This window comes from Pseudorca crassidens, chromosome 21 (genome assembly GCF_039906515.1).
Source record: "Pseudorca crassidens isolate mPseCra1 chromosome 21, mPseCra1.hap1, whole genome shotgun sequence".
Lineage (NCBI taxonomy): Eukaryota > Metazoa > Chordata > Mammalia > Artiodactyla > Delphinidae > Pseudorca > Pseudorca crassidens.
The window spans coordinates 3,306,161-3,325,154 of record NC_090316.1 but is presented as its reverse complement, the minus strand read 5'-3'; the positions used below and the strand labels follow the sequence as shown (position 1 = coordinate 3,325,154).

General features: G+C 40.3%; 1 protein-coding gene across 11 annotated transcripts in view; it reads left to right on the top strand.

Annotated features, from left to right (window-relative positions):
- Positions 1-18,994, top strand: part of PSD3 (pleckstrin and Sec7 domain containing 3) — a 573,112-nt gene that overhangs the window by 518,287 nt on the left and 35,831 nt on the right. For all 11 annotated transcript variants that reach the window (XM_067721837.1, XM_067721838.1, XM_067721840.1 and 8 more), the window contains 2 exons: positions 9,791-9,948; positions 12,859-13,003. In XM_067721837.1, coding sequence (XP_067577938.1) covers positions 9,791-9,948; positions 12,859-13,003 — 303 coding nt within the window. The remainder of the gene's footprint in view (positions 1-9,790; positions 9,949-12,858; positions 13,004-18,994) is intronic.

Here is an 18,994-nt window from a genome sequence, read left to right as displayed (position 1 = left end):
CACAGGCAGAGTGTACAGACAGCTGCTTTCAGGAGGCTCCACGCTGATCATTCCCCCACCCCCTGCCTGATATCCCCCTTCCTGTGACTTTTGCAAAGAATGGATCCCCCGTGTCTATCTCATTTCTACTGAACCTCTTTTCTTTCCTGTTATTGATTTCTCTCTCAAGTAAAATAAGTCCTTTTCTCTCTTTCCATCCCTTGGACAGTTTCTGATATTATCCTGAGCTCTTGTTTTGCTTCTCCAGGTTATACACAGCCTTCCTCATGACCACCTCATTTCCTTTTCTGGCCCCCTCACTTAATGTCACTTAATCACATTTGCCTCTAACTTTCAAGCAGAAAGGAAATCCATAGAGAATTGCAATAGTAATGTCAGAACCATTTACAAAATGTCATCTTGGGAGGAATAAACTTGGTCTCTATCCCCAAAAAGAGCTTGGGCTTACGGTGGTGGGTGAGAGACAAGTCTTAGGCAGTGAATGGCTAGTGACATGATATAAACCAAGGATATGGGTGAGCTGGGAAAGCATCAGTGAAAAGGGAATACCGCTGTGCGGGTAGTGGGCTGCAGTCTCTGAGAACTCTCTTGGGCAGGGCACTGAGAGGCACCTGCAGTGGAGTGAGTGGCTCTGTTTTCCAGCGGGGCAGGAAAGCACTCCTGTCCTTGTTTGGTTCCAGTACTTGCAGTGCCCCTGAGCCCAGGCTTGGGAAATATATTACCTGATGGAGAGTTAATTATTATTATTGGAATATAAAGCCTTTGTGGCAGAGGAGTCTAATATCATTTCAATATAACACAGTTTATATATGCTTTGAAATTTTGAAATTGCTATGGATTGATGATAAAATGATTAAATTTTTGGTGGTGAAGATCCATCATTGTCGACATTCAGATATCAGCTTTATATCCTTTTGTTAACCGAGAGTGAGTCATCTGCTGGCAAATGCTGAGATAAGCCTTTGCTGTCACACAGCTTCAGAAATTCTCTGTCGGTTTCAGTCAAGGGCTTTGTGTCTGACACTGCTAGTCTCTGCCTTTTTCTTGAAAATATTTTTTGGTAAGCTTTATGATGGTATTTTTGTTACAGGTCTGGTTGTAACAAAAGTTAACTATGTTATCCTTAAAATAAATTGTCAGGTGATCGATGGAATGGTTAAGAGAGATGGGTGCGGGTGGCTGGTTAGTGCGTGGCCGTGAATTACTTGATGATCGTATTCTCCACGCCAGGCTCTGGATAATGTTCTAATGTCTTTTATCTCTAGAGTCTAGAAAATAGGTATTTAGACCTGAATTTATTTGCGTTTACCATGTCTTTCAAATGTTTGTTAGCTAAAAATTTAGTTTCCTGTCATAGTATACTGGGAACTCTATGTCCTCGATGCAAAATCTTCCATTCTTTCCTTCGATTACTGAGATTTGTTCCACCTGCCTATAATGTTTTTGGATTGGAAGGGGAGTTGTTTGTTTGTTTGTTGCAGTGTTTGAAGTATAGGTGGCAACAATAGAGTGAGCCTGGACCAGGCAGAAGGAAGTACTGAAGACCAGGCCTTCCAGACTGTGATGATGGCAGCCTGGGCTGATGTGTCAAATACCAAGTGCCAGGAGCTGGCTGATCCTGGCCTGGGCCCCTGATAGCAAAAAGCTTCCCTGTGTGCTCAGGGCATTTGTATTTCCTTTTGTGAAACTGCTGGCTCTGTGTCCTCTCACACACTGAAGAGACCATGTGGACCCTCTCTCATTCTCCGAAACAATGGAAAGTGCAGAAAACAAAAGTTAACTAGGTTTTGAAGCCTTAGGAGAATAATGATCATATCAAAGTTTTCATTAGTTATAAGTTAAATGAATGACCCAGTTCAGCAGAGCGATGTAGCCATTATACAAGGTATATTTAGGACATAAGCATAATTTTTTAAGACTATCAATTCATGAAAAAAACGTTGCAGCTGGAAACACGTGGTCTCTGGATTTTAAGACCCATAGGCTGTGCTCTGAAGGTTTCTGTTTAAAAACACAATTCTCGGGCTTCCCTGGTGGCGCATTGGTTGAGAGTCCACCTGCCAATGCAGGGGACATGGGTTCGTGCCCCGGCCCGGGAGGATCCCACATGCCGCGGAGCGGCTGGGCCCGTGAGCCATGGCCGCTGAGCCTGCGCGTCCGGAGCCTGTGCTCCGCGACGGGAGAGGCCACGACAGTGAAAGGCCCGCGTACCGCAAAAAAAAAAAAAAAAAAACCAACAACAACAAAACACAATTCTCATTCAGGGGTCTAGCAAACAGAAAGTAGTTTATTCCTATGAGTTGTTTTGTTCCCACATGAAGAGGCGCTGCAGTGTTTTGTGGCTTCTTCTAAGTAATTCGAGGGTAAGATAGGTCCAGAACTCAAACCTCTTTTCCTGTTTGCTACTTGGGTCCCTAGGCAGTGCCTTTCTCTCCCTCTCTGTCTCCCTCTCTCTCTCCCTTCCTTGCAGTAAATATTATACCCATACCAATCATGTGAAAGTCGTAGCAGGAAACATATGAATTAGATACTAACTTGGTCTCCAGGGCTCTGAACTGAGTGGTGGTGGGTGAGTGCTGGGCAGACACTTCAAGTGGTCCAGACAGTGCCAAGTGCAGCTTTAACAGAACGTTAGTGAGCCTGGAACTGAGAGGAAAGCAGGAATAGCCTCCTATCAATCAAAACCCTGATCATTATGTTAGTTAGAAATATGGAAGAAGTATGCAAGGGTGATAAGATGTTTTTTTCTGCTTAAAAATGTTAAGAGCTCTTACGTTTCTTCAGATACTGAGTCATAGAATCCTACAGTCTTTTTCTAAGGGCTACTGATGGTTGTCTGTCTGCCCTAATTCTCTTCCAGTTCAGCTGTGTAATCATTAAAAAGATAGATCCTAGCTTCCTGGTTCACTCACCAGATTTGTCCTAGAAAATGTCCTGTGTCTCACTGAAGTCTGAGGCCTGACTGAGAAAGCATTTCAAGTCCTTCAAGTCCTACTGTGTCCGTAAGTGCTCCCTCTGTATGTGGACCATGACGGGTTCCCGTGCTAACAAGGAAAGTCCTCCGCTACCCGCCCATGTGGCCCATCATCGCAACATGGAAGCGGCACCATGTCCACCGTAACCGAACAAACTAATATAAACAAACATAATCCTTTGACTTTAACTGGCTTATTCTTTCTTAATTCTCCTTACAGAAATATAAGACATATTTTTCTGACTTTAAAATTGTTTAGCTAACATGAGAAAATTAGTTGAAATGATCCTTTAGGCTCCTTTCAGCTTTAACATTCTGTGAATAAGTGATTTTCAAATATCTGATTATGTGAGTGATGGGCTAAAACATGCCTCCATTGGATTTCCTATTATGTCTTGTTCCCAGATTTATGGGAATACAGCACACTCTGAGCTCCCTGGTAAAAGAAAAATGAAGCTGAATAATTTTTAGAAAGATACCTAACCAGAAATACTCAGAATTTTTAAAAAAGATAGTCATCAAATTATGAAAAATGCTTTTAATGCCTTTTTTAAAATCAAGAATTAATGGACAGTTTAAGATCCAGTTTATTTTAATTACTGACATTTTTATTAAATCCTCATAGCCTCTCAAGGCTGTCCTCAGTTTTCCCATCTATATTCGCTCAGTGGAAATCAAGACTATTTCAGCTTTGTTTTAAATTGTTTTAATTAGGTATAGCAATTGTGCCTTATACTTTGAAAACTGGAATCTGAGCATTTTTTAATTGACATTGATGAATTTCAGTTTAGATTTGGTCACTTTCCAAATTGGACTTTATATTCACCTGAGGGTACAGATTTTCAGACTTGATGCCAACCAATTATTTGTACATATGTAGATGATCTGTGTGTTATGATCCAACTTCACAAGACATTTAATTAACAAGCTTCTTAAGAAAAAGAAGAAAGTTTTTCATTTCATGCTTTAAATGAATTTAAAATAAATAGCATATTGTGAAATCAAATTCTTGGTGCTTATTAGGGTGGTAGAGTGCTCTAATGAATCATCCTAGATAAAAAGACATAGATTGCAGTGAACACAGAGGAGAGTAACATGTTTTTAGGCATCATTTTCACCCTTCATTTGAGAAAATAGATAGTAATTAGGTGTCATAGAGCATTTTCTTTTCTTACAGAATTTCTTGATTGAATTTACCTTCCTCTCTTTTCTCATTTAGTTTGCACAGCCAAGAGTCTTAGGTTTGAAATGGTTTGATTACAATAATTTATCCCTTATTTCCTCCTTCCCAATACCGTCATTTAAACCATCTTCAATTTTAAGTAGTGAAAAATAAAGATGTCAGAATGAACTCCATAGGATAAAGTCTTTTCTTTTTATTCAATTGTCAACTCTAATTTTTCCAATCTACGCTGAGTTTTGCTCATTTTTTTAATGGACTTGGAGCTACATTTTCTAGTAGGAATTCAGAATGCCAAACATGTATGGTTTATATTTTGCCTTTTTGTTTTAATGGTAAAATAATATTACTGTCAACTAAAAGAGTGGAAGCCCATGTTAGACTTGAAATTCCTAGACTTTGGTTTTATCCTAAGTAAATAGATCTTATCGTCCATTTTTGGCCTGTGCAGTATTTTCCTTCCAATATTAGGTACCTTAAGAGTTTAGGAAACTGTCTTAGAGTCCTCTTCAGGAACCATGGTGCAATTCTTCCAAGTTGATAATTACTGTTCACTTTTACTTAGAGCTATAATAAATGTTGCATTTTAAAATTCTTCGCACTTTTAGAGAGGTCTAAGAATGTCATCCTTTAAGCTTGGTTTTAAAGGAAAATAACAGCAGAGAGAATATGCTCCAAGAATATGTGTAGTTGCTCCAAAGGTCTAAGTCATCCAATATTAATAGCTAAGGATTGGTCTTGGGTTTCTTATTCATCTGCAGCAGTTTGTTAGGCATCATGATATAGGTGGGACTTCAACTGATAAGAGTAGATTTGACCCTTGAACAACACAAATTTGAGCTGCACAGGTTCACTTTGTCAGCGGATTCTTCAATAGTAATGCACTACATACTACATGATTCATAGGAGGTTGAATTCACTCACGGAGAACTGTGGATACAGAGGAACAGAGGTTAGGGAGGAACTTCATAAATGGAAGGCAGACTATAAGTTATATGTGGATCTTCACTTGCCCCAACCCATGCGTTGTTCAAGCGTCAACTGTAGTCGTAATCATCCCAAGACGCATTTATGGGATGAGAAAGAATGAAGGCCAGTGGCAGAACTGACAGCTGACAAACAGGCTAAAGAAGAGACAGCAGAGTCATGGTCAGCGTATAGGGGAGAAACCAGGAGAGAATTGTAAGGAGAAGCCATGGAAGAATTTCAAGAGTATTGTTGACTTCCTTTAGTGCTATAAGACGAAAACTTAAAAGAATCTATTAAATTTTGCAGTTAGGAGGTCATTGCTGACCTTTGCCAGAGCAGTTTCAATGAAGTGTAGAAATGGACTCCAGGTTCCAGTGGGTTAAAGGGTAAACTGGAAATTAATGTATAAAAGTAGTTAATGTGGACTCCTAACTCATTTTATATAAAGGAAAAAGAGAGGTGACAGCTAGAGGTGACAGCTAGCAGAAAGCAATATTCAGGAGGGACTGTTATCTTACAAATAATAGAGAGACCTTGAGGGTATTTATAGGCTGTGGGGAAGAAGCCTGTAGATAACGAATGATTTAAAATATAGTGGAAGGATAATAACCAACGCAATAAGATCCTAGGAAGGGTTGGTGGAGGTTGATCCTGGAGTACAGGATTAGCCTTGAGCAGGACTCCTCTGTGTAAGGAGGAAAGAGGATAAAGGTGGTCACAAAATATGCGTTTACAGGGCATGTAAGCAGAAAGTTTGAAATTTACAAGCTTGACCTTATAAAATACAAGTTCAAGCTATATGCTACTAAAAATTATTATTAGGGATTATATCAGCTAACATCTAAGTGCTCACTGTCTGCTGTGAGCATTATTTAGAGTTTTAGAAAAATAGTATCTCATTGAATTTCATCCTACAGCTCTATGAGGAAAGTATTATCACTACTCCTCAGGCAAAGAAAATGAAGTTTAATGAGTTTAAATAACTTGCCTCTGGTCATGGAAATGTTAAGTACCATAATAGAGCTAGACATTTGAAGAGATGGGTCTAACCCCAGGCACCTGTGCTCTTAACCATCTTTGTCGTGGGATAGGAGTGTTGAAGAGAATGGTGGACGTTTGGCAGAATGGACCAGAGGGGTTATCGTAGAGGAGTAAAAGCATTGTCGGTCGGCACTGGGTGCAGCCATAGCTGGAGACCATACGTCTGGGTGGCACACATCTTCATAGCTGGGTTGGTTGTCTTTAGCAGCTGTCAGCAGTGCAAGTGAGTGATCATATAAGGAGAACTAGGGTGGGATTTTTTTAGTTCCAGATCAGATAGATGAGAATGTTAGGGCATGGCTGAGCAAAAATTCCTAAATTCTAAGGATAAAAATAAAACCCTATGAGATTCCTGACAGAAAATATAAGAAAAGCAAAAGAGAATCAGACTGGTTTTGGACTTTAGTAAAACTGGAAGCTAGAAGACAGAATAGCATCTGCAGAGTACTGAGTGGAAAAAGACTGCAGCCCAAAGCTCCATACCCAGTTCTCCACCTGAGAAAGAAAGCAAGAGACACTTGAAAGTAAGGACTGGAGGACATCACCCACCTGAGAAAAGTACTTGCAAGAAGAGAGAATAACAAAGGGATGAGAAAAGAGACCTCAAGATGGAGAAAAGATAGAAAGTAGGTGAGCAATGAAACATGGACACAATTAAATCTAAAAGAATAAGGAGAGATTCAGGGAATATGTAATGTAAGTGCAAGATAGGATTTCTTGAAACAGAAAATACATAATACAAGATAATTTTAATAAGATTGCAGAATAAAACATACTAAACTTTTATCAAAATTTAGGATTAATGGGAAGGGTAGGGAGGGAAGTGAAACTATTTTAAAAGTCTTGTTGATACAGAGAAATAGAGCATTTGGTGGGAGAAGAGAACCTTTTAAGTTTCCATCTTATGTAAGTAAGCACTAACGTGGATAAAGAAGAACATTTTAAAATAATAAATAGCACACAGAACATGGTAGAAAAATACTGTAAGAACATAGAGGAACTGAATCAATAAACTTGAATATAAATACACACTCATCCCTCAGAGAATAACTTTTTTTTTTTTTTTTTTTTTTGCGGTACACGGGCCTCTCACTGTTGTGGCCTCTCCCGTCGCGGAGCACAGGCTCCGGACGCGCAGGCTCAGCGGCCATGGCTCACGGGTGTAGCCGCTCCGCGGCATGTGGGATCTTCCCAGACCGGGGCACAAACCCGTGTCCCCTGCATCGGCAGGCGGACTCTCAACCAGTGTGCCACCAGGGAAGCCCAGAGAATAACTTTTTTTTTATGTCCATGGAACAATAACAAAAACTAAACAAGTTGTTGGAAAACCTTGAGAAATTAACCTTAGCGAATTTTAAGTAAATAAAATACATTTTACAGACCACATTCTCTGGTCACAAACCAATAAAATTGGAAATATATAATGATAAATAACTAAAAACTTTAGATGCTTTAAATTTGAGAAACATTCTTTGACATGACTAAGATTGAAGAAGAGAGAAAAAAATAAAACTACAAATCATCTACAGAACAACGAAAAAATACTCTTCATTCCCAAGCTATGTGTATCCTGTACTCAGAGGAAAAATTATAGTCTTAAATTCTTAATTAAAGAAGAAATATGAAAAATAAAAAACTAATCGTTTTAAATTCAAACAACAAAAAATTAACCAAAAGAAACTAGTGAGAAAGAATTAGGATAAAAACCCAAATTATGGACCTGGAATATCAAAAAACGGTGCATACAAATTTCTAGGCTGATCTCTGTGCAAACTCAAATATCAGGTGTGTTAGAGATCAGTATGTACGGAAATGGACTTAGTGTATAAACTCTCTGAAGGTTTTGTCCCTGATCACTTATCCCCATTCCCCGTAATTCATCCACCCCAGATTCCTATCTGGAGCTAAGTGGGTAAGCTGAGCTCACGGCCAGCCATGCGGGGCTCTATTGCAGTCTAATTCTGAGGCCGGGGGGAATTTGTTGTCATGCTGCCTCTAGCTGATACTCCTGCTCTAATAACAGTTCCCCTGGAAGGAGATCTGTGAAGTTTTGGAATGCTAAATCACTAAGAAAAATCCCATGTAGAAAAGACAAGACCCCAAAACATAGCTAGATTATAGTTTTATGCATTAATGGGAATTGTAGAACAGATACATGTAAATATATTGTTATTTATTTTAAGATTTTAAAATAATTCTCCTTTATTCCTCATACTTCTCTGGTTGTCGACAGCAGTTCCTAATCTCTGAGGCTTAAGAAAATTGAGCTGTAGCAATCTTAAAGTAGTAATTTTATCATTTAGTATAATAAATTGTGTAATTTTTATATTGCTGTTGGCATTTACTGAGTATCTTAGGTTTTCCCACCTTTGTCTCAGCACTGTCACTGACAGTGATCACTAAGGATCAGCAGCTGCTGTTTATTTCTGACTCACTTTGAATCTATGGCAAGAGGACCTCTGAAGAGCTCGATTTGTGCTGGGGCCACGGGGAAGGGAGGAGGAGGTATGGGAGAGTGTAATTATCCGTTTGAAAATTTGTAAAACCAGACTGCGATAACAGAATAAACAACGTCTTCCTTTAGGCTTTTAGTACTAATTAGAAGGTGAGGACTTGTGTGTGTGTGTGTGTGTGTGTGTGTGTGTGTGTTCTTTACAGAAGAAGTGCAAGTTTATTTAGCATCAAGTCTGATAAAATATGGGAAGCGGGGAGAGGAACTTAAACATCTAAAAACTAAAAAACATCTCCTACAACACTTTGTAATGTCTACTATATTGACATTAGTTTCCAGGCCTTTTTTATTCTTATGGACCCAAGGAAACTACTAGATAAAATAGTAATAATAATATCACATTTGTTTTAAATTCTTATTTTTCTACTAGTTGGGATTTTTTTTTAGTTACATTTGGAAGGACGCCATACAAAAGAACCTTTATAAATTCTATGAATTGTGTCTGGATCATGCCCAAAGATAAAATTGCATCTATCCATGACACCCTCCTTTTTATGTAATGTTACCCATTTTCCAAATTTATGATAATAGAGCTAGGCTTTCTCCTGATTTAAGATTAAACTGATTTTCCTCTTTTCTTTCAGAGAACAGCTGGAGAAATTGTTTTATTTTACTGTTCATTTTTCTTTTAATAATATTTGCCTCAAAAGAAAGTATTGGGAAAATGTAGTATCTTTCGGGCAAACACAGTGGCATGGGTTTTCACCATCAGTACAGTTCTGCTGATGCATCCTGGGGGCTTTTGCATAAGTCCTTTAGCTCCTGAAACCAAATCACCCTATTAGACCTAGCTTCATTTCAAATCACTATAAAACATGTGTGATAGATATTTTGTCTTTGATCTTCCTTAGCTCTTTACTTTAATTATTATATACCAGCTTTTTCAAAAGTGCCCCTTTGGTAAATGTGTATTTTCTCATTCTGAGCATACTTTTCAAAGAGCAGGATTTTTTATGACATTTATGAAGTAGCAAGGAGTTGTTTCTACCCACCATTCATTTCACTTTTTTCATGCACCTTCATGGATTCTCTAAAATTTTTCTTATAGTCTTAGATTTTAAAAAGAGAAGATGAAGTCTGAACATGTCTTTGCTTTCTTCGTATCTGCCCACAGGATGAATATAAGCCGGAAAAGGCCCTGTCGGAAGAGGACCTGAAAAACGCTGTGAGTGTGCACCACGCACTGGCATCCCGGGCCACGGACTACGAGAAGAAACCCAATGTGCTCAAACTGAAAACTGCTGATTGGAGGGTCTTGCTTTTTCAAGCCCAGTAGGTTTCGCTGGTTGGTTTGGTTTGGTTATTTAGTTTGCAGAGCACCACTTTACACCGAGAAATAGAATCGGGATCTGCAGGGGAAACTTTTTGAGTTGGAGTCAAAGTCATTAACTGGTTGCAGTAGAGAGACAACTGTCTAAGAAAAGTAGAATACGAAATAGAAACCCTAGGGCAAGCTTTTTGTTTGCTGCAAAGTAGCCCTGTGACCCTTTGTCAACCACTTACCACCTCTAGACTGTAATACCCTCAAGGGTGTTAGTATGCAAGTTCTATCACACAGTGAGTAAAATAGACCTGGATTCAGATTACTGTTTCCTAACTCTTTGTCCTATCATGTAAATTTAACCTCTTTGAACCTCAGCTGATGGCTAGTGTAGATAATGATAATAATAATGTTAATAATGTTTATTTCTCAGGGTTCTTGTGGAAGCAAATGACATGAAGCATGTAAAGAGCCTCACATAGTACCTGGCACACAGAGGCTGTTCAAGAGGTGTAAATTTTCATTTTGCTCCCTCCCTTCTCTCTCCTTCTGAGCCCTAATAGTTTGTGATTAAACTAGAAGGAAAATATAAAATGATATTGTGGACAAGGAAATGGGATGGAGTGCCATTTTAATAAGGGGTCTGTGACAGCCTTTAGATTAAAAATGGAACACTCCACGTGGAGAATTCTGGATTTATGAAGTGAGAAACTTTGGATGTTTAGAACTGAGCCTCTAGAACAGGAATTTTAATAGCACACATAGCATCAGTGTCCGTGGCAGGCAGTGTTAATTATTCATGGCATGCCTTTTACAGCCTGAGCTTGACTTCAGAATCACTCTCAACACAGCACTACCAACTGGCTGCATTAGGCACTGGCATTAAATTTGACATCAATAGAATAAACACAGGTATCTGCAGGCTTGCTTATCAAAACAGTGCAAGACTAGCAGAGGAAATGAGAACAAGAACCAGGTACTCTGGTGATTTGGGGATGCTGAGCTTGCAAAGGCATGAGATTGCTGACATCAGGTGAGGAGGAAGTTGTAAGGAAACCCAAGTCACACAGGAGTTTTTGGTGTGGGAGATGGCTAGCAGCACAAGGGAGCCACAGCCGGATGTGTAATCACAGCCATTAGTCATAAAGGGCCCCCACGTTATTCTGTTCCCCAACATTATTGTTTTTAAATGTCTAAAATGCTGGATACGGTAACTAAGGAGAGCTAATTACTCCAAGTGTGATTGATGCAGAAATCAGTCGATTGAAATAACAGGTTGGAGAGGCACACGGGTCAGAGAGGCATGCAGGGCATGATGAGGGTGACACCTGGGTGTGGTGTCAGGTTAGGGTGGTAGCTTTCAGCGTATTCAGTACAGGAAATGATTTTTAGATGGGCTGACTTCTTGTCCATCTTTTTATTGATTATATACATGGTAGGTATCTCACCTAGTTCAGGACTATTTCTTCCATTGGTTTATGAGTTCACAAGTGCTGTCAGTGCTGGGCTCTGCAAACATGACATATAAGTTAAAAGTATGATACCGACATCAGGAGATTTCCACACCCTCTCAGGTGGATTTTTTTATGTCCTACTGAAGTATACTGTACATACTTTTAAGTGTACAATGATGTTTAGCAAATTTGCAGAATTGTGCAACACACTCCAGTTTTGGAACACTTTCATCACCCCACCCCAATCCCCTGTGCCATTCTCACCCACAGCCCAGACACCACTAGTTTCCTCTTTGTATTGCCCTTTCTGGATTTTCCATATAAATGCAGTCACAGAATACATGGGCTTTTCTTTAACTCAGTATGAAGTTTTGGGGTCATCCATGCTGTAATCTGCCTCAGCACTCCATACCTTTGCTGCTGCGTGGTATTCCACTGTACAGATATAGATCGTGGTTTTGTTTTTGTTTTGTTTTTAATTTTATTTATTTTTATTTTTGGTTACGTTGGGTCTTCGTTGCTGCACACGGGCTTTCTCTAGTTGCGGCGAGCGGGGGCTACTCTTCGTTGCAGTGCACGGGCTTCTCATCGTGGTGGCTTCTCTTGTTGAGGAGCACAGCTCTAGGGGCGCGGGCTTCAGTAGTTGTGGCACACAGGCTCAGTAGTTGTGGCTCACGGGCTCTAGAGCGCGGGCTCAGTAGTTGCGGCGCACGGGCTTAGCTGCTCCTTGGCATGTGGGATCTTCCTGGACCAGGGCTCGAACCCGTGTCCCCTGCATTGGCAGGTGGATTCTTAACCACTGCACCACCAGGGAAGCCCTAGACCATGTTTTGTTTATTCATTCACTAGTTGATGGACATTTAGAGTGTTTATCCTTTTTGATGCTTATAAATAGTGCTGCTATGAACATTCACATACAAATCTTTTAGTGCCTATATGTTTTTATTTCCCTTGAGTGTATACCTAGAAGTAGAATTGCTGAGTTGTATAATAAATTTATAGTTTATAGTTTTTAAGAAACTGTCCAAACTACTTTCCAAAGGGGGTGTATGTACCCTTTTACATTCCCTCTATCAGTTTATCACTCAGTTGCATTTTAAAATCAAATTATGTGATTGGAAGAGATGAGTTAATTTTTAAATTAATTTTTGACCTAGCCTAGTATCAAATAGAAAGTAGGGGGGTTAGTAAATATTTATTGTGAAGTGATTTTGCTGTATTTCCTTCTGTATCCTTGGGGGATAATCATAGCCTTACACTATGATGATCCTAGGTTCCAGGGCCTTTTATTACCATGGTGATTGCTTTTGAAAATGTTAGTCTCCAATGAAGTTTTGTCAGGAATTATTTGTACCAAGAAGAATAAATGATTTTATATGCCATTTTAGATCAGTAATGAGAAATGGGCAAGATGTGATGCACTTAGATGCAGAAATACCCTAACATAAATATATCTGTTTCTCATAGGAGTCCAGAGGAAATGCAAGGGTGGATAAACAAAATTAATTGTGTTGCAGCTGTATTTTCTGCACCACCATTTCCAGCAGCCATCGGATCTCAGAAGAAGTTTAGTCGTCCACTTCTGCCTGCCACCACTACAAAATTGTCTCAGGTTAGTCATTTTGATCGTGCTTTGACCTTGGAAAAAAGCACTTTGTAAAATAATCTTCTTAATATTTGTATTTGAATAATACTCCATATTTTGGGGGCAGTGATGAGACCTTGCCCTGGAGGACAGTGTTGTACAAGTGGGGCAAAATGCAGTGTGCTGGCTTTTACACTTCCTGTGGGAAGCTGACACAATTGAGTCAGCTCAATTGTCAAGGTTGGTAGGACACATACTTTGAATTAGTTTCTAAAATTCATATTAGTTTACTACTTAGTCATTCCAGCCTCATTTTTTATTTTGATTTTTGTTTTTACTAACAGTGCATATTTTTTAAATAACTGGCTAATGTTAGACATCATGGCTTGGAAACAAGCTTTTTATTCATTCATTCATTCAACTTTTTATTTTATTGAGCTTTTCCCATATCCCAGACTGTATCTGATGCTGAGTATATAAAAATATTCCCAGGGATCCACTATTCACAGTGCAGTGGGGCAGAGCCTTCCCTACCTCTCAGGGAGGATCTAAGTGAACCCTGGTGGTTTTCCCAGCTAATTCAGACAAAGCATGCTAGAACTCTCTTCAGATGTATTCACATGAGCTGCTCTCCTTTTGTAGGAGTGATCTCTCTAAAGACCACATTTTATTGTGTTCCTTTCTTACTTAAAACTCTGTTCTAAGATATTGCATACAAGCCACGTTTGCCAGTTTTAAACCTGTCTGCAGTGCCTCTATTGCCACTGATTAGTTAAGGATTTTGGAAGCTACTTTGATGTCTTTGTGAATTTCTTATTGGTGCAATAATAGAAATAGTTTCACCTGGCTTTAATCAACCAAGTCTTGATATTAACTAGCTCCTCTACACATCTGACATCATGAACGGAACATTTATTAATAAATATGTATCATGTGCCTGTGTACCTCAGAGACTCTTTTTGGCACTGGAAATAGGAAGGCAAGTGAAACCCAGGCGGTCTCTGGGATCAAATTGGCAAATATAAACAAGCAAGTAATTGTAACGCAGTTTGATTAGAGGTACATGAAGGATAAATCCAGAGTACTGTTGGGGTGCAAGTTAGGGCCTGGCCTTGGAGGAAGGAGGAAGTGTGCTAGCTAATACGAAGCTCACAGGATGAGCAGCAGGTAGGTGTGCTGTGGGAAAGAGAATGATCCAGCAGAGGGTCCGAAAGGCCTAGAGGAGAAAGCACTGGGATGTAGGAGGTAACATAAGTTATCAGATGTGACTTGAGTACAGAGTGTTGTGAAAAGGCAAGAAACGTTCCTCTGTGGAGATAAGCAAATGCCAAATGATGAAAAGTCTTGTTTGTCAGGTGTAGGATTTTGGATGCTTCACTGGTTCCCAGCATCCTTAGGATAATAGTATAAGCAGGAAATTAATGTGATCAAATCTGTGCTTTAAAAATTATTCTTGTTACAATAGGAAGAAAGTACTAGAGGAGGAAACTACTAAAGCAGGAAGGCACTTTCAATAATGCAGGGGAAAACTAAGTTAGTTAAAGAGGAGGTGGGCAGAAGTGGAAGGGTTTGGGGCATGTTGATGGTCCTTAGTGCTCCCTGAAGTGAGCAATAAGGGCTGTCACCTGGGCTTGGACACTGAAGACTGTGGTGTCTGATCTGGCTTTTGGGACCCCATGGTCTCCTCCTTTCCCTCCTGGTGCATCTTCCCAGGGTCCTTTCCTGTGTCCTTTTCCTCTTTCTACCTCCACATATTGCAATGAGTGCTCAGAAGCAGACCAAAACAGACACTTGAGAAACAATAGTTTTTAAGTTAGTCAAGAAAAAACCCAGAGAGAATGTTATGCCAAGAGAAGGGGGGAAAGATCAGGTACAAATAGGACCAAAAGATCTCCTGTGAAGTGGCAGGAGGTGACTGGGTCCTACAGTGAGAGCAGTTTCGGGAGTGATGGTGGAGCGGCCGCGTTGGTCATCCTTAAGGGGGGTGGAAGGCAGTGAGGATGTGGAGGGGGAGACGTGTGCAAGTCCTGCCTGAGTTCATAAAGACAAGCTGGCGCTGAGAACAGAGGAGGCATGATTTCAGTAGAGATTCTTTTGTTTCTGTAAATTCATAATTATTATGGACATGATTTGGATGCTCCCACGTAAGCATTGCTATTCCTGTCTAGTTCATAGACTGACTACTGAAAAAGCTGTTAGGAATAGAAAGGACTGAGCCAGCTCACTTTACAAGGCAGAATGGCATTTAACTTTCAAGGAAAATAAATATTCTAAGAGAAAAGGCAGGTTTTACCTCTTATTGATGACGAGAAAGTATGTTGGCAGACCTCTCCATCTACCCAACTAAAATACGAACTCTTAAAGCAAATGCATTTCCCCACTGTAATTTTGGGTACTTGACATAAATAGTAAGCCACATTACATAAGGTAAGAGGAGAGAAAAGCAATTGAATAACTAGAGGCAAAAAAATACTTTCAAAAGTTGAGTTTTATTCTATTAATTTCACTAGGAATTTTCCAATCGTTGTCTTTCAATAGATTGGTCTTTCTCACAACTACTCCTATAAAAGATCCGGGGGGAAAGGTGATCTGAAGTTAAAGACGAACATTAATAAGTATAGAGCAACATGAGAGCTTTTCCTTGTTCTTTCCTCACTGTAGAACCTACATTTCTGTTTATTTTCTACTTTGAAAAATGTGTTACTATCCTGCTTATATATGGGCTGTACATTAGTTAAGTCACTTATACGTGAAAATGAATGTGTTTATCTATTTGTATATTTTTACCACAAGACCATACCACCTTTATCAAGGCAGAATCTCTTATTTTAAACAAATGTCCTACACTGGAATTAAAAATAGAATGCATAACTTTTTTGATATTTTTCCTCATTTTGAACATGGAGGTGCAAAAAATGCATATGTAATGTGATCAAAATGATGGGTTCAAGATTTTAAATATGCAAGTAGTAACCAGAAAGAAGCATCCTCTTGTGTCACATAAGATGACCAAACCCTTTTGGGAATTTAATTTCTTTGTAAAAGAATACGATGACTTCCTCCCAGACAAGTAAGTCACTGAGACTTTGTGGGCCTCAGTTTTCCATCTGGAAGATGAGGAAGTTTTCTAGAATGTTTTTAAGATTCTTTCTGTCACTAGCTCTGTATTTTTTGCCCAGGTCGTCGTGTTTGTTTACTAAAAATGAAAAATGTGCTTTACCTTTGAGAGTAATAGGACAATTAGAAACGAATATGTAGAACCAAGCACATGATAAAGAACAGGTTAGAAAGAGGGAGAGAGCGTTGGTTTGCACACAGCCTGGTGCAGGTGTTTGGGGTACCCTCCGTTTCAGATGGAGACTCTTGGGGCATGTCTTGGCTGGAGTCACAGTGCACCTTCAGTGAACCTGGAAGGTGTGTCTGGATGCGCCCACAGGGCCTCCAGTGCCTTGAAGGTGAGGCCTCCTCCTTTAGCCCGGGCATTCTCAGTCTCGGCCCTGCTGACCTTTTGGCCTGGGTAGTTCTTTGTTGTGGATTGTAGGATGTTGGGCAGTATCCCCAGCCTCTGCACACTTGATGCCAGTATCATCCCCCTAGTTGTGACAACCAGAAATGTCTCCAGACATTGCCAAATGTCCCGTGGGGCCAGTCCCTGCTGTTGGGAGCCACTGCTCTAGCCTGGCCGTCTTTCCTTTCTCCGCATGCCCACAGCCTGGCTGCAACTCCCCTAAATGCCAGAAAACTTGGATAATTTCAGTTTACAAAATAATGTATAACAGTGTGAGTGCCCTGCTGGAAAAAAGTCAAACAGTGTGAGGAAAAAACTAAACATTCAATTAGAAGATTGTTTGGTGCTTTTAAAGACACACTGTTCACCACCCTGTCATTTGCAGGCTTTTCTTTAATTTATTCTTGTCTTCTCTCCAAACCATATTAGCCGTCGTTATTGGAATTGATTATTGTCAGAGTAGCGTGGTTCTTTCTGAGCAACTCTGCTGTGTGGGAAGAGCTGCCTTCTTCTAGTTGTTTTTCATGACCATGTTCCCAGGGCACATTTTTCTTCCTCTGTCGCAGGTAGAGAGACTAGTATGAAAATGTAAGTTTTGTTTCTCCTTCTGGTGTAGCTCTCCAAACTTAGGATTTCATGGTTGGCCATCTTCAAGATCTACTGGACCTCCTTTTCTACTCATCAAAGTAGTCATTTTCAGACATTAATGTGCATAAGAATTATCTGGGGACTTATTTAAAGCGCACATTTCTCATCCCCCGGCCCCCCGCCTCGATTGATCAGGTCTGGGCCAGGGTCCCGGGGAATATGTGTGTTTCTGAGACACACCGGTGTCCTGCCATACGCAGTGCAGACCAGAGACCCTGCCCTGTGACAAAACCTGCCTCCGTTTCACTACTTCTCTGGAGACCTGTACCTCATGACAGTGTCATTTCCTCAGGTATCTTGTCCTGTTTTCTGCTTTGAATTCCAACCACTGTTCTGTAGAAGTTTGACTCAGTGGATGATCACTAAATGCTAACTACTGAGGGCCAGCCTTGTGATTAACCCAGTCGCAAACAGGAGATTCTGTGTTTGCTTCTCACCCTCGTGCTATCCTGTGCTTTGACCACATGGCAGTAGTGCTAAGGACAAGGTGAGTGGGGCAATGTTGGTTCACAAACTGGCCCCATATGAGGAGGGCAAGGAGAGACCGAAGAAAGAGGCAGCCACCCCGGACTGGTAGGTGGCAGGCTTAATAAGCAAGGGAACTTGCGAGGCTTGTCTTGGGCATCTGAGACACAGCGGATCTCTGCACCCGCCTCCAGGATCTTAAAGTTTATAAGCATCCTTAAGTGGGTTCCCGTCAGGTAGGCCGTCCAGATGGTCCCAACACCACCTTACTGTCTCAAGGCTGCGTCCTTGGGCAGCTCCTAGCACGGGGAAGGCAAGCGGAATGCACATTCCGAGGGCGGGGGCTGGGTGAGGAGCCTCCTGGTGCCCAGGTCCGGCTCCAGGGTCAACCGGCTGACTCGCCCTCTCAACGCCCCTCTCCACAGGCAGACGTTAGGAGCAGAGCTTTCAGAGGATGAAGGCATTCTCAGAGTGTGTCCCTCACTGGCCAGAACCACACCCTTCCCACCCCACTCAATGTCATACTTTCAGTCCTGTCACTTCTACTTCCTACACATCTTTCATATCCTACCCACATCTCTTAATTCAGACTCTTATTATCTTGTACTCAGATCACTGGTATCCTAATTTTTTGGTCATTTACCTTATCAACACTAAATATTTGAGCAGATATCCTTCAATATGTGTATTTTTTAAATAAAATATATTACATGTCTTACTACCAATATAACATGAAAAAGTGCTGAACATCATTAGTCATTAGGGGAATACAAACCAGAACCATGAGATACCATTAGGATGGCTGTAAGTTTTTTAAAATTTTTATGAAAAATAATATATTGGTGAGGTTATGGAGAAATTAGAACTCTCATATATTGCTGATAGGAATATAAAATGAAGCAGCTTCTTTGGAAAACACTTCGGTGGTTTATCAAATGATTAAACATAGAGTTAGCATGTGACCCAGTAATTTCACCCCACTTTGATAACAAGAGAATGAAAATATACATTCACATAAAAATTTTTACATGAATGTTCACAGCAGCATTATTCAAACGGCCAAAGGTAGATATGGCCATCAGCTGATAAATGGATGAACAAAACGTGATATATCCATACAACGGGACTTTATTCAGCCACAAAACACTGAAGCACTGGTACATCCTACAGTGTAGATGAACCTGGGAAACCTTGCTAAGTGAAAGAAGCCAGTCACAAAAGGAACGTGTTGTGTGATTCTATTCCGAAAGGGTCTCTTTTAGGGGATCTAAAATGTCATAAAATTAAATGTGGTGATGGTTGCACAGCCCTGTGAATATATTAAAAAACTCTGAATTGTACATTTCAAATGGGTGATTTGTGTGGTCAAGTGTGAATTATATCTCAGTGCTGATTTT